Raw genomic sequence first — 12,815 nt, forward strand, 5'->3', positions numbered from 1 at the left:
ACTTCCGGTCTCCTTGCACAGCTGGGAGCTTGGCGACCTTTCTTTTTCTCTACAGTACTATGATTATTATATTACTTTTGGTTAAAATTCTGCTTGTAATATAGCCATAAGTTCTGCTTCCTCTCGCTTTCAACTGCCTACGGCTTATTCTGAGTGGACAACAACTTTCAAAGCACAGTAAAGATATGAGGTCCTGAAAATTAAGAATTAAGTATTGCGGCACCTTAGAGTGGGTGCACTGTATCTTAAGCTTTGGTCCGTCGTCAGATCTTAAGCGTCCGTCGTTAGATAATACAGGAGAACTTAAATACAGAAATATCACATGTAAACTTGCACAGAGAGCTTAAAGGGTCCTGAACTGCTCCGTCAACAACATTCCGGTGCAAAACTCTCCCAGTAATATTCACATCTTTTCCACGCTATGTGCGTGCATACTCATATGAACCAACGGAGTTTTCTCTTAGTTCATCTGAAAGTTTATGCTAAAATAAATAAGTTTTTAAGGGGTTGCAAATGCGGCAATAAACATGCGGCTAGCCAATGATTTTTGTCAGGACCTCTCTTCTAGAACTTGCTAGAATGTTTGAAGCTTTTTCACTACAATAACAAGGAGCATCTAACTTCCTTAAGTATTTTCATCACTCTTGCCCATAAATGGGGAATTCTATCGCCTACAGTCGAAGACATAAACATCGACGGCAAAATCTTCAGAATCGTAGTAACTTGAGGGAATTTTGTAGGAATTTTACAACCGGAAATTTTGCACTTTTCCCTAACTCGGTGACTGATGCCAGAAATGAAGCACACAGACGCCCTGTGCAGGAACGCTGCTACAAAGAAATACGAAAAACGGAAGTTGCATACAGTCCTACATTCCAGGTTTCCATTTGAACCTTACCCCACACTTAAGGCCACAACACGAGGATCACAACTGGGAGGAGTTACTTTCTTAACCCTAATTTCTTGGTTCTCTTCCCCAGTTTCTCTGGCATTGGCTGCCACACACATGAGAGCATTCATTGGCTACCAGCACATGCGTTGGATTCTTGTTTTACTAGGCAATCCTATGCAGATTTATTTGAGGAGAATAAATCCGGTGGAATACAATTTCCAGATGGCCAGGGAGGAGGTATTGGTCCACTGCAACCAAAACTACAGGAAATGGGGAGGGTGTATCGTGAAGACTCTGTGTGTTACCTGACATCAAGTCGCTTTTGACTGATGGAAACCTTAGTTCTATCAGGCTTGCTTCAGGCTTGCAAACTGAAGACCCTGGCTTCCTTTATTGATTCAGTCTTCCCATCCATCTTAAAGACTAACCAATTTATTATGGTAGAAGCTTTTGTGAGACAAAACAGATCTATTTAAAAGTAGGTGCTAATTTATTCAAATAACCTTACTCCCAGGAATGTGTTCTTAGGATAGGGGCACTACAATCCTAAGGGCCGCCTACACTGTAGTGGTTGGCCACCAGTGTAACTGTAGTGGCACTAGTCTGCTCCCTGAAGGGTTTGGTTAGTGAGCGTTGCTGGAAAAAGAGTTCATAGCTGGATTTTTGAGGCTGCAACTTCATCAGTATGTTACCATACTGCCCTGACATAGCTGAGGGGAGGGGGGAGTGCTTATTCATAGGTACCCCTGCCCACGTGCCAGCCTAAAGGGTGATGCTGGTGTTGCAGAGATGGGGAGTCCATTCTCTGGCAATTGCCAGGTCTACCTACAAGAAGCTTCCAAGAATTGTTTTTCTGTTCTCACGCTCTCAGCTTGTTTGCCATACCAGCACATTTTCAGCTGTACAGCCAAGGAAGAATGTGTTCTCAACATGATACAGTAGTACTGCTGAATAGATACTCGGTTTCAGCCACAAGAAGACTCCTGATGTCATTGCCTCCCCTGATTATCTTAACCTAGATACTCCCTTCTGTAACTAACTTATTTTGACCACCTTACAATACACTTGATTGTTTCTCAAACAGTCCATCCGGACATCTCCCAGAGGTTGTCCTAACATCCCCAGAGGTGGTTCTTCGCCCTATAAAGATACTATTTATTTATTTTTATTTATTTATTTCTTAAATTTATATACCGCCCGATCCCCGAAGGGCTCCGGGCGGTGAACAACATTATTTGAACATCAACAGGAGCGGTCATACAAATATAAATACATAAGCTCCATCCCATAAAATAGCTTAAAACTCATAAAAACAGCGAATAACCATAATACATAATAACAACAAGAGGCGTCCAACCCCAATTTAAAACCTTCCCCCATGAGGGGGGGGCGGTGGGGCCCCTCAATATGAGGGGACCCTGATGTAACTGTCCCAGGCACAGAGCAGTGAGGGGGCACCGTTCAGCAGCTGGACACTCCAAAGGCCCGGTGGAACAACACAGTCTTGCAGGCCCTGCGGAACTCACCCAGGTCCCGCAGGGCCCGGACAGCTGGAGGAAGGGTGTTCCACCAGGCCGGGGCCAGTGCCGTAAACGTCCTGGCCCGTGTGGAGGCCAGCCGCATCATAGAGGGGCCGGGGATCACCAGTAGGTTGGCCTCTGCAGAACGCAGGGGCCGAATACTACCCTCTAAAGGGTCAACTGTCCCGTGCCACTGACACCTTTCCATCTTTGTTGCTGTGTCCAACGCATTGCTCCCTGGAACCAAACACTGGCCGTTTTGCTCTGAACCCTGGATCCTCTTCATGTCGTGATCAGGTCGTATTACCCATATATCCCATACCCTCTCTATTCCAAATCTATTTTCCAACCTATCTATATCTTAGGAACTATGTGTGTACATATTTCCTGCATTGAACAAAATGATTGTAAACCCCTTATCCCTACAATAAAGATTGTCAAATTTGCATTATATCCTTCTCTGTGGGTTTTCTTCCAAGAGCTGATCTTCATATACACTGGTATTAAAAGATTCCTCAACCAGCCTCTCGCAACATTAATAAGCAGTTTGTTCTAAGTGAATATTCCCCATATTATTGAGAGACTGTATTTCTAATCTGGGCAACAAACTTCCGTAGCAACAATACTGAAGTGTCCCATGAGGGGCGGGTTGTGTTGCAATGGATGGGCCTTTATAGCTAGGGCGGGCAGAAATGGGCTGTAGGGAAAGCATAGCCAAGCACTTGTCACAGTCCAGGGCAGGAAAACACACATGCACTCTTAAAGGAACTGAGTCCAGCTGACAGAGTTGGCAAGAGACTCAGCAATCCCTCTCCCATGGAGGCCCCAAGCAGGCTCTCACCTCACATGGTGCAAATGGTGCCCTCACCTCAGAAGTAGCACAGAGAGATGTTGAGGACAGTTCATGCATTCATGGGTGTCCTATACTCACTGGGAGCCATGCCACCAGCAGCCCAGCCATGCTGCTGAGGGCACTCCCAGGCCACCCTTGTTGGGGGTGAAGCAGAAGTGGGAATCGCTGGGGCAGAGAGTCCTGCAGGGACTTGCTGCACTACTGACACATCTCCCAACAACCTCTCAATGCACACCTGTCAATCCCTGGTGTCCCTCACAACAGCAAGGAGCCCCCCAGTAGCTTGGCAGTCACAATCACAGATGCTGCCAGCCTTTCCAAGCAATGATGACCCTTGGAGACAGCATCCTGCCACTCGTAACAGATCTCCAGCTGCTCCTAATTGATTGCTGCTCTAGTGGCAGTGAGGGTAGGTGGGATGAGCTGAGTTGAGCTAGCAACAGAGGCCCAGGCAAGGAATCAGTGTCTCTCACATCACTGGGGACACCAGTGGCCAAATCACCCGGCTCCGGAGGTTGCTGCCCCACCTCTTCCACCTCTACCTTCGCTGTTTTCTGCTGCCCCCATTCCATCACCTTCTCCACGCACTGTGTGGCTCCACTCTCAGCTGCTGGCCCTGGGGATCCCATGATGCCGAGTGTCTGCAGGATAGCTGGTCCAGCCACTGCAGCTCATCTCATGGGGGGTCTGGACACTTTGATCCACCTCCCCATTGCTGAATTCCATCTCCTCCTGGCTTGGCGCAGGGGACAGAGACCTGGGTCATCACTATTCAAGAGGTCAAGGGCCACTGAGTAAATTGGTTTGAAGGTCATCTGAGAGAAATATGGGGTATAAATCTTTAAACTAAGAAATGGGTAACTATTAGTTTTAGCTGTTTCTGGAGTTCTTCACCGAATAGCAAAGCAGATGGTTCTTGGGGACATCTTGATAAAATGTTTAATGACTCATTCAGAATGGAATATCAAAGCAGGTCCTCCTACTATATCACTTTTGCTTTATTACTTTTATTTATATATATATATATATTTGATTTGGTAAACCGCCCTACCCCCAAAGGGCTCAGGGCTGTGTACAAACATAACAATCAATACAATGTAATTAAGAACACAAATATAATAATCCCAATTAAAACAATCAATACAATACAATACAACAGTAGCAGTAATAACCCATCCATAACTAACTAAATAGACAACGTCCGGTAGTGAAGTGAAGGCTAGCAAACTGTTGGCAGAGGTGGTAAATTTTGGAATTAAATTTGAAGGAGTGTGTCTGTGGGAAGGGTCACTCTGAAGATCCTGTGTAAAATGGAAGGACAGACTATGAATGTTTAAAATAAATTAATATCCTAACCCTTTCCTATTATTAAAAAAAGGACTTTGATAATTTTGTGTATTTTTCCCATTTATCCAAAAACAAACTATAAAAAATAAACTAGATGAGGACCTGTATATGTTATAAAGGAGCAGAGAGATGCTTGTAGAATGCAAGGTCTCTTGACAAGGAAGATAACATAAGTTTTTGAGGAAATGGCAAGGGTCAAGCCATGTCCCAAGAAGTACAGAATGTGTCTACTCTTGCTCTAAGGTTTGTTTGTTATAATCTTTGTTACAACCTTCCAGAGGCTGACCTGACATTTCAAAATTTATTATCAGGGTCTAACGTGCTTAGCTGCCTCTAGAAGTCTTCATATTCAGCAATGCACATATTTAGGGAAATCTCTCTATAACAGGTGTTCAACAGGTAGCTCACCAACTGCTGCAGCATAGATATTACATGTGCTAGAAAACCCTGGAGAAGATTGTACAAAAATATGTTCTAGTCTTTATTTTAAAGTTCTTCATAGGATATTTTCACTGCTTTTTAGCTGCTGGTTTCACTTCTAGCCCACTTTCAGTTTCTAAGACAGAACAAAGCTTGGTAGCATGCCGGGTGGTAGAAATTTGGCATACGGTACTCAGAAACAGTTCTGATGAAAGAAAAGGCTGGCGACCCTTCCTCTATAGTACTAAGATTGTGGAATCTTAGGAGGCAGCTAGCTTCCTACATGCCTCTCTACCCATACTTTTACAGCATATCCATATCAAGAAAAAACGCTAGTCCTGAGAAGCAACATCAGTGTGAGGCTTTGATCTCCTGTTGTTGGCCTTCTAGGCAGCAGGTTGTCCACTGTGTGAAATAGGATGCTGGACTAGGTGGACTATTGATAAGATCTAGCAGTGCACCTCATATGTATCATGTTCTTGACAAACATAATTTGCAGCTTCCTATTTTATGAAGAATACCTTGATAAATGCAGCAGGCACCACTGTAAGATACTTTTCCTATTCAGACGATGCAGAAGAATATAATTTATTCATACTGAAGAAAAAAGTGAAACACTAATATTATATGATACAAATTTCTTGAATTCCTTTGCTTCCATCCAGATAACATTGGTGATTAGAAATTCTTTGCACTGGTGGTGGTCAACAAGGCATCATATCACAGAATTACACAACAGATTTATTATAGTGCATATTTGGGGCAGAGGCAGCCCATGGCTCTATGACAGAGCATGATTTATGAATGGAAAGCATCTGGACAGGACAGTTAATGGATTTCAGGCAGCAGCAACTGAGAAAGATCTCTCAGCTCCAGAGACCCTGGTCAGCCACTGTCAATCAGAGTAGACAGTACTGTGCTAGATGGTTCAATGGTCTGACATGGAATCTATTCATTGCATTTGCAAAGATCAGTGGGCCCAGTGCTGAATTTACCTATGGGCTTTACAGGCTGAAGCCTAGGGCCTCAAAATCTAACAGTGTATAATATATTTGACACTGTCATGGGCCTTTCTTACACATGCTGTGTAGTCTCTAAACAAACCTTCAGTAATTTTCCATGCACTCAAGTTCAGAATAAAACTGTCTAAAGCCGATAACTCGACACTAGCATTGATTTCTGTAGCGATGTTGTCTTTCCAGGACTTCACTGAAGTGTACCCCATTTTGGGAGAAGGCCTCTTCATGTTTTCCTTTCTGATAACTGTTGAAGAATAATTTTACTTTTTATTTTCAGATTCTAATCTGAATATGAACGAAAGATTTGTAAGGGGGGAGGGGTCTGGGAGGAGCCTCAGAAGTGGAATAGCTGCCTTAGGGGTATCCCTTCATCTGAAACCGGCACTGGTTGGGGGACGGCGCAGCAATTTCGGCGTGCTGATTCTCCAACCACAAAGCCTTCCTGCACCGGTGACATCACAGCGGCTGAAGGTCACATTGTCCTTCGCGTGCGCTCCGTGAGCGCCGTGCCCGAAGAAGCGGTCAAACTCTTACTCTTCAACGCACGCGCGAATCCTTCGCCGGTTCTTCCAGCGCACGTACCCACTCTCACTGTGGACCGCTACGAGGCATTAAGGGCATGCGCATTAAGCAAGGTTTCGCGCCCGGCGGGAGGTGTTCAGAAGCTGCGGACGCCTGCGTGGTGAAATCGTGGGAGGGCTGCGCTTTCGACGCATGCGCTTTGAGGCGGAACTCCCTCTGTCCTCTTAGCGCGGTGAGAAAGCTGCATCTCCCCCTCTGTCTCTTCTGATCTGAGTCGTTTCCGGCATGGCGGCTGCGTATCGACTCGTCCTCGTTCGGCACGGCGAGAGCGCCTGGAACCTCGAGAACAGATTCAGCGGCTGGTACGATGCGGACTTGAGCCCAGCAGGCCAAGAGGAGGCGCAGCGCGGTGGAGAGGCACTGAGAGGTGAAGGAAGGGCGGAAGGGTGGAAGGATGGAAGTAGAGAATGAGGAGGAGATGCTCGGAGGAATGGATACTGCTGCGCGATGTGCATGTGTGTGTACTTAACCTGGGGCAATTGCCACTTTGAAGGAGGGTGTAAGCCTGGAAGAGTAGTGCGTGCTGAAGGGCATCTGGGATATGGTGACCCTAAACTATATTTTCCTTTATTTTTCTTTAGCCACGTGGTGGCTTTCCTTTATTTCTCCCGCGCTCCATGCAATGGGAGTGGGCCATCTGGGGTCTTATATTGTCCTTATTCAGGATAAGATCCCTGGCCAGAATTTGCATGCTCTGGAGTAACTCCCACTGAATGTATTGGGGCTTGGTCCACTTTCTAGCAAGAGCGTATGGGAGCCAGGCTTTGGTTGAAAGGAACCGGTTTCATTGAGGATTCATTGCTGCTTGCTCACTTTGAGGATGATCTGGGGGAAGTTTCCGGAGTTCTGAGCTGGACGAGGGCAGGTTACGTCAGAGAGAGCTAACAGCAATGCTCTTGCCCAATTACCCTTTTGCTATGTCTCAGACTCGGAACCTGATCAGAATAGCAGCAGTCTCTCTTTGGAAGCGAAGACGTAACAAAGCAGAGAACCCCCCCCCGCCCCCCACACACACACGTGTTATTCACCTCACCATTTGAAATAAGCATAGCTGTTTCATGCTTGGGACTGAAATGTGGCCATCTCGTATTTCAGACATGTATATGTTTATCTGGAATAGCTGGTATTGACTGGCTGTGTCTGATTGTAATTTGTATTGCTTTGGGTTTTTGTATCACATAGCCTCAGCTTCCTATAGGAAGTGAGAGACGATGGTTGTGGAGATATATTGCCTGTGTGTCTTTCTGGGTTGCTTAAATAAGGAGCATGACCTACTTCTTTCAGTATGAAGATGGGTGTTAGCCGTTAGATCTGTTCTTCAGCTGTGCCACTGTCTGGTAATAACTGTGGATAGGTTGCTTTCCTATCTCTCCAACAGGGCCTTGGTTCTGCCTGAACCATATAACGTTCTCATTGTTCCCAAAGAAGAAGTCCCACTGTAGCCTAGTGTGGTTTTGGGATGTTCTTGCAGCTGAGCACGTTTCTCCCTCCATCTCATGAGGTTCCCTGACGATCTGGCTGAGCCTTTACTGGGGAGATGTAGCAGGAGCTGAGTCATTCTGAGGTGCTGTGACGGAGAGGGATGCTGTGCACAGTTTTTGCTCGAGGAAGACAGTTGCAGAAAACAGCTAGTGCCAGTTTGTCTTTGCTGGTGCAAGGTTGCGAGACCTTTTTATTTTGCTTCTGTTCTGTTGGTGGTCAGGAAAGAGAGTCAAACTAATCTTAATGAAGCAGTAACTAAGCTTAATGAATGATTAAGCTTAATTGATTAATGCTGCCACCTTCTTAAAGGGGATCGGAAATGAGATCACAAGCAACTGATGCCTGCACAGTCCACTGTGCTCTTCTGCATTGCCCAATTCCTGCCTTCTCCAATGCAACAGTTTGCCCTTCTGTGCAGTGTGGAGCAATAGGGCACATGAGAACATGTTTGCCACATTTCTTGTATAACAGATTACAAGGAACAGAATTGTCAGTGCTGCTTTACAAGATAGCCTTTCAGGGGAGAGATCTGGTGATTTCATTTTACACAGTGCAGAGCATGGCTGCTACTACTAAGGGCCCCCCTCCCACTCACAATGGTTACATAAGCATCGCAGCTTTCTGCTTCACTAGGTTGCTGTGTGATCAGCAGGCATGATCTGGCTGAGCTATGGAATGCTACAGGCTTGTATGCTGCATCACTGGGATGCTCCGCTGTTTTGCTGGGTTTGTTTTATCACTGGAAATTTGGAGATAGTGAAATTTGGAGATAGGTGCATTCACAGATGAGTAAGTGACTCACCACCCTACAGTAAAACATTGAATGAGCAGATATAGAGCTTCCACATTCCAAATATTTAGGGAGCTATAGGTCTTGAAGATAGCTAAAGAGTCGGTCATTTTACAACACCCTGTGAGGTAGGTTAGTCCTAGCAGTCTAACCTACCTCACAGGGTGTTAGTTGTCAAGTTGCTGGGACTAACCTACCTCACAGGGTGTTAGTTGTAAAAAAATAGTAGAGGAGAAGTTATTTTGGACTACTATGGGGGAGATAAATTGGATATAAATAAAAATATGTTAAAAATACCCCGTGAGATGGGGCTAAAAATCAAATAAGCATTGTGATCTTTGTCATTCTAGATGCTGGCTATGAGTTTGACATCTGCTTCACATCTGTGCAGAAAAGGGCTATTCGTACTCTCTGGACTGTACTGGATGCTATTGATCAAATGTGGCTGCCTGTCATAAGGACCTGGCGTCTCAATGAGAGGCACTATGGTGGCCTAACAGGCCTTAACAAAGCTGAGACTGCTGCTAAACACGGAGAAGCCCAGGTGAAGATCTGGAGGCGTTCTTTTGACATTCCACCACCTCCAATGGAGCCTGACCATCCTTTTTACAGTGTTATCAGCAAGGTGAGCTGGAAAGGTCCTTACTGTAATTTTGGATGGACGGGGATTCTTTTGAAATAGTTATGTAGCAAGACCCAGTGACCGAGATATAACTCTATGCTATCCTTGTTTTTGCTCATTTCTTTGTCCTGATAATGGGGCAACAGGGCTAATTTCATCTGTCCTCTCCTATTGCTTAGCTGTTGCACATGAATTACTCCCACAGGCCTTATAGTTTTTGGAAGCCCTACGGTTGACCTTGTAGGTCTGACATGGGATGTAATTGGTAAGTTGTGTATAATGACAAATGCAACAAGACCTACTTGCTGAAGAAAAGAGGTTGTCCTTCTGTGCCATTAATCATTTGCATTGTGTCCTTTCATGGATATTGGTACTGCATGGCAGCCAAGTTTCCTTGCAAGCAAAGGTACAGAGTTCTACCTGTACAACATGTTTGTTAATGACAGTCATAAAAATGGCCAGACCATAAGCCCTATACAAGAACAATCTACTGTATTCCAGATTATTAAGAAACTACTAGTATGTTCTACTATTAAAATGCTTAGATCAGAATGCCCCATGTACCATCTGAACATACCATCTGCGGCAATCTGCTGGTCCCCTCCCAAAGGGGGTTTGGAGTAGGGAGTTGGGGTTCAGATGCCACTTTTAAAACATGGGTTTGTACGAGTTATGATGCTGCTACTGTTCAAATGGATTTCAACATAGTTTTGATTTATATTGTTATATTATGTTTTATTACTGTTTGTTGTTGGTTTTATTGTACACCGCCCTGAGCCCTTCGGAGGTAAGGCAGTCTATTAAATTTAATTAATAGTAATAATAGCAATAATAATAATAAAACGTTAATGCTTTTACCAGATTTGTTGATCACACACACTACGAAAATCTACCTTAATTAAATGAAGGCACTTTCTAAGTTGTCAAGTATGGCAGGCAGTTTGTGAGCATGAACACTGCTGGACTGAACTGTATCACAAGTTAAAGAATCAACTAGAGCAGTTTCTGAGATGGGATTTCACAGCAAATGGCTTTGACTCCAAGAAACAGTAGCAAAGTCTAATAGGTGCCACTGTACATTCATCTGCAGGATCGTCGCTATGCTGACCTCACTGAAGACCAGCTGCCTACATGTGAGAGCTTGAAAGATACTATTGCTCGTGCACTTCCCTTCTGGAATGAGGAAATTGTTCCCCAGATTAAGGAGGGCAAGCGTGTGCTCGTTGCTGCCCATGGCAACAGCCTCCGTGGCATTGTCAAACATTTAGAAGGTGAGTTTGCACAAGCCTGTTCCGAGTCTCATGACGAACAGTAACACTTCTTGGTAGGGGCGATAGAGCTGACTTCCTTGAGTGATTCATCCTTCTTTCTTGTAGGAATGTCTGAGGCAGAGATCATGGAACTCAATCTGCCCACCGGAATCCCAATAGTCTATGAGCTGGACAAAAACCTGAAGCCCATCAAGCCCATGCAGTTCCTGGGCGATGAGGAGACTGTCCGCAAGGCCATGGAAGCAGTGGCAGCCCAGGGCAAGGCCAAGAAGTGAGGGAGGGGTAGGCAATTAGTAGAAGATCCCTCTCCTTAATCCCTTTCCTTCCCAGCACACACCTGCCACAGCCTGAGGGATGGGGTTCAAAGAGCCAAAGGAGGTAAAGCTCATATCCTTTCCTCTAGGACCAATTTCCTTCCATGTTCATTCCTCCCCAGTAGATTCTGGAGAGATAACCATAGGGATGTGGTCCAGCAGGGGCTCTGAAATTGCTCTGGAATAAGGTTCCCAAAGTGAAGATGGTAGGGACCTCTGGCATTTCCAGGACAGTTTCCCCCCTTCGTTCCATTTCATGCAGCAGCTGTCATTAAAAATCACTTTAAGTGTTGTTTGACTTGCTTTGGCCATTCACAACTATGATTTTAAGTGTAGGGGTGCTTCAGAGCAGAGTGGGGATGGAAGCACCACTCTCACGTTGGAGCTTTGGCTTATGACATTGAAGGGCCACAGCCCATTTTGAATTGTCCCTGAAAGTATATTTGGTCCGGCGTTAAGTAACAATTGCCAACTCATAGTCTGTTGCCATCAAACAGTTAGAAAGGGATCAGGCTAGGAAAGGGAAACGCACTCACCCTGGAATCTTCAGATGTAGTCCCATAATCTTGCTATATAGTGCCAGTAAGCCCAGATACTGTGTATCATTCTGTATTGCTTGTCAGCCCCACAATCTCTGTGGTATCCCAGCCTGTCATAGGGCGGGTCTACACTGGAGTTCACGTCTCTGTACAATGGCTGAATTTGCTCTAGTCTCAGTAAAATAAAGGAATTATGTGCAATATCTGCTGTGTCTGTGTCACTTGAAGGGGGAAGACAGCCTTTATCATACCAATGAAAATATCTGACAGATCGTCAATGGCCAGATACCATAAGCACTATCAGTTTACAGCTCAAGCATCAAAGGTTTAGGGGCAGAGAGCTGTAATGCAACTGAAATGTCTTGGTGACACCTGCCCTCCCACTGGGAGACTTTCCTGTCCCCTCTGCTAATTAGTTGGTGGGTCATTGTATTTACACCAAAAGAAGACAACCTACTTAATGTTACACACAAAAAATACCGGACATCACTTGTATGCAAATGTAAGATGGCTTCTTTTTTGATGGCATACCTATGAAAAAATACTTGCACTTGGGTAGATATACCTAAGTTAGCGTACTAGTTACCTTTCCTCTGTTAAACACAGATCATGCTACTGGGAGGAAGAACATACTGTTACTTAAAAGTTTGATATTTATATTAATCACTAAATACCATTCCATATTCTCTCAGCTCAAAAGCCTTCTAGCATAAAAACAACTTCAGCTTAGTCTAGGAGACCTAAAAGATAGAACTATACTTGCCTTTACAAGAAGTCCCAGAATTTAGGGGCAGCAGATGAAACTACCCTTCTTGGATATTGATGAGTCTTACCAGGTAAGGCTAAATTATGCAAGAAGGCAGAGCTGTAGCTAGACCAGAGTGCGCCCGGTGCACACTCTGGCTTTTGCCCCCCCCCCTGCACCCCCCCCCCCACTTACTTTTAGGAAAGGAGAAGGCCGGAAGCCTGCCTGCGTTGCCTGGGCCTGGTGGGAACCACATTTCCCAGGAGCCCCTGGGAAATGTAGTTCTCACCAGACGCAGGCAGGCTCCTGACCTGCTCCATTCCTAAAAGTAAGTGGGGTGGTGCACCGCAGGGGGGGAGGGGAGGGGGATTTTTCCTCCACCCCCACGTGACTAGAAATGGTGCGCCCGGTGCGTCGTG

At 45.2% G+C, this 12,815-nt stretch overlaps 1 protein-coding gene across 1 annotated transcript; it reads left to right on the forward strand.

The window, feature by feature from the left end:
* Positions 1-6,750: 6,750 nt before the first annotated feature.
* On the forward strand, positions 6,751-11,854 carry PGAM1 (phosphoglycerate mutase 1). Its single transcript, XM_048506313.1, has 4 exons — positions 6,751-7,000; positions 9,256-9,530; positions 10,618-10,798; positions 10,904-11,854. The coding sequence occupies exons 1-4, from the start codon at positions 6,859-6,861 to the stop codon at positions 11,071-11,073; spliced, it is 768 nt and encodes a 255-aa protein (XP_048362270.1). The 5' UTR covers positions 6,751-6,858; the 3' UTR covers positions 11,074-11,854.
* The last annotated feature ends 961 nt before the right edge of the window (positions 11,855-12,815 follow it).

The sequence above is a fragment of the Sphaerodactylus townsendi genome, linkage group LG08 (assembly GCF_021028975.2).
Source record: "Sphaerodactylus townsendi isolate TG3544 linkage group LG08, MPM_Stown_v2.3, whole genome shotgun sequence".
Classification (NCBI taxonomy): domain Eukaryota; kingdom Metazoa; phylum Chordata; class Lepidosauria; order Squamata; family Sphaerodactylidae; genus Sphaerodactylus; species Sphaerodactylus townsendi.

Excerpts from the sequence above, each read along its gene's own strand:
- PGAM1 (XM_048506313.1), top strand. The coding sequence starts at position 6,859 with ATGGCGGCTGCGTATCGACTCGTCCTCGTTCGGCACGGCGAGAGCGCC. Across the intron at positions 7,001-9,255 it reads CGGTGGAGAGGCACTGAGAG|ATGCTGGCTATGAGTTTGAC; the intron begins GTGAAGGAAGGG and ends TTGTCATTCTAG. Across the intron at positions 10,799-10,903 it reads CATTGTCAAACATTTAGAAG|GAATGTCTGAGGCAGAGATC; the intron begins GTGAGTTTGCAC and ends TCTTTCTTGTAG.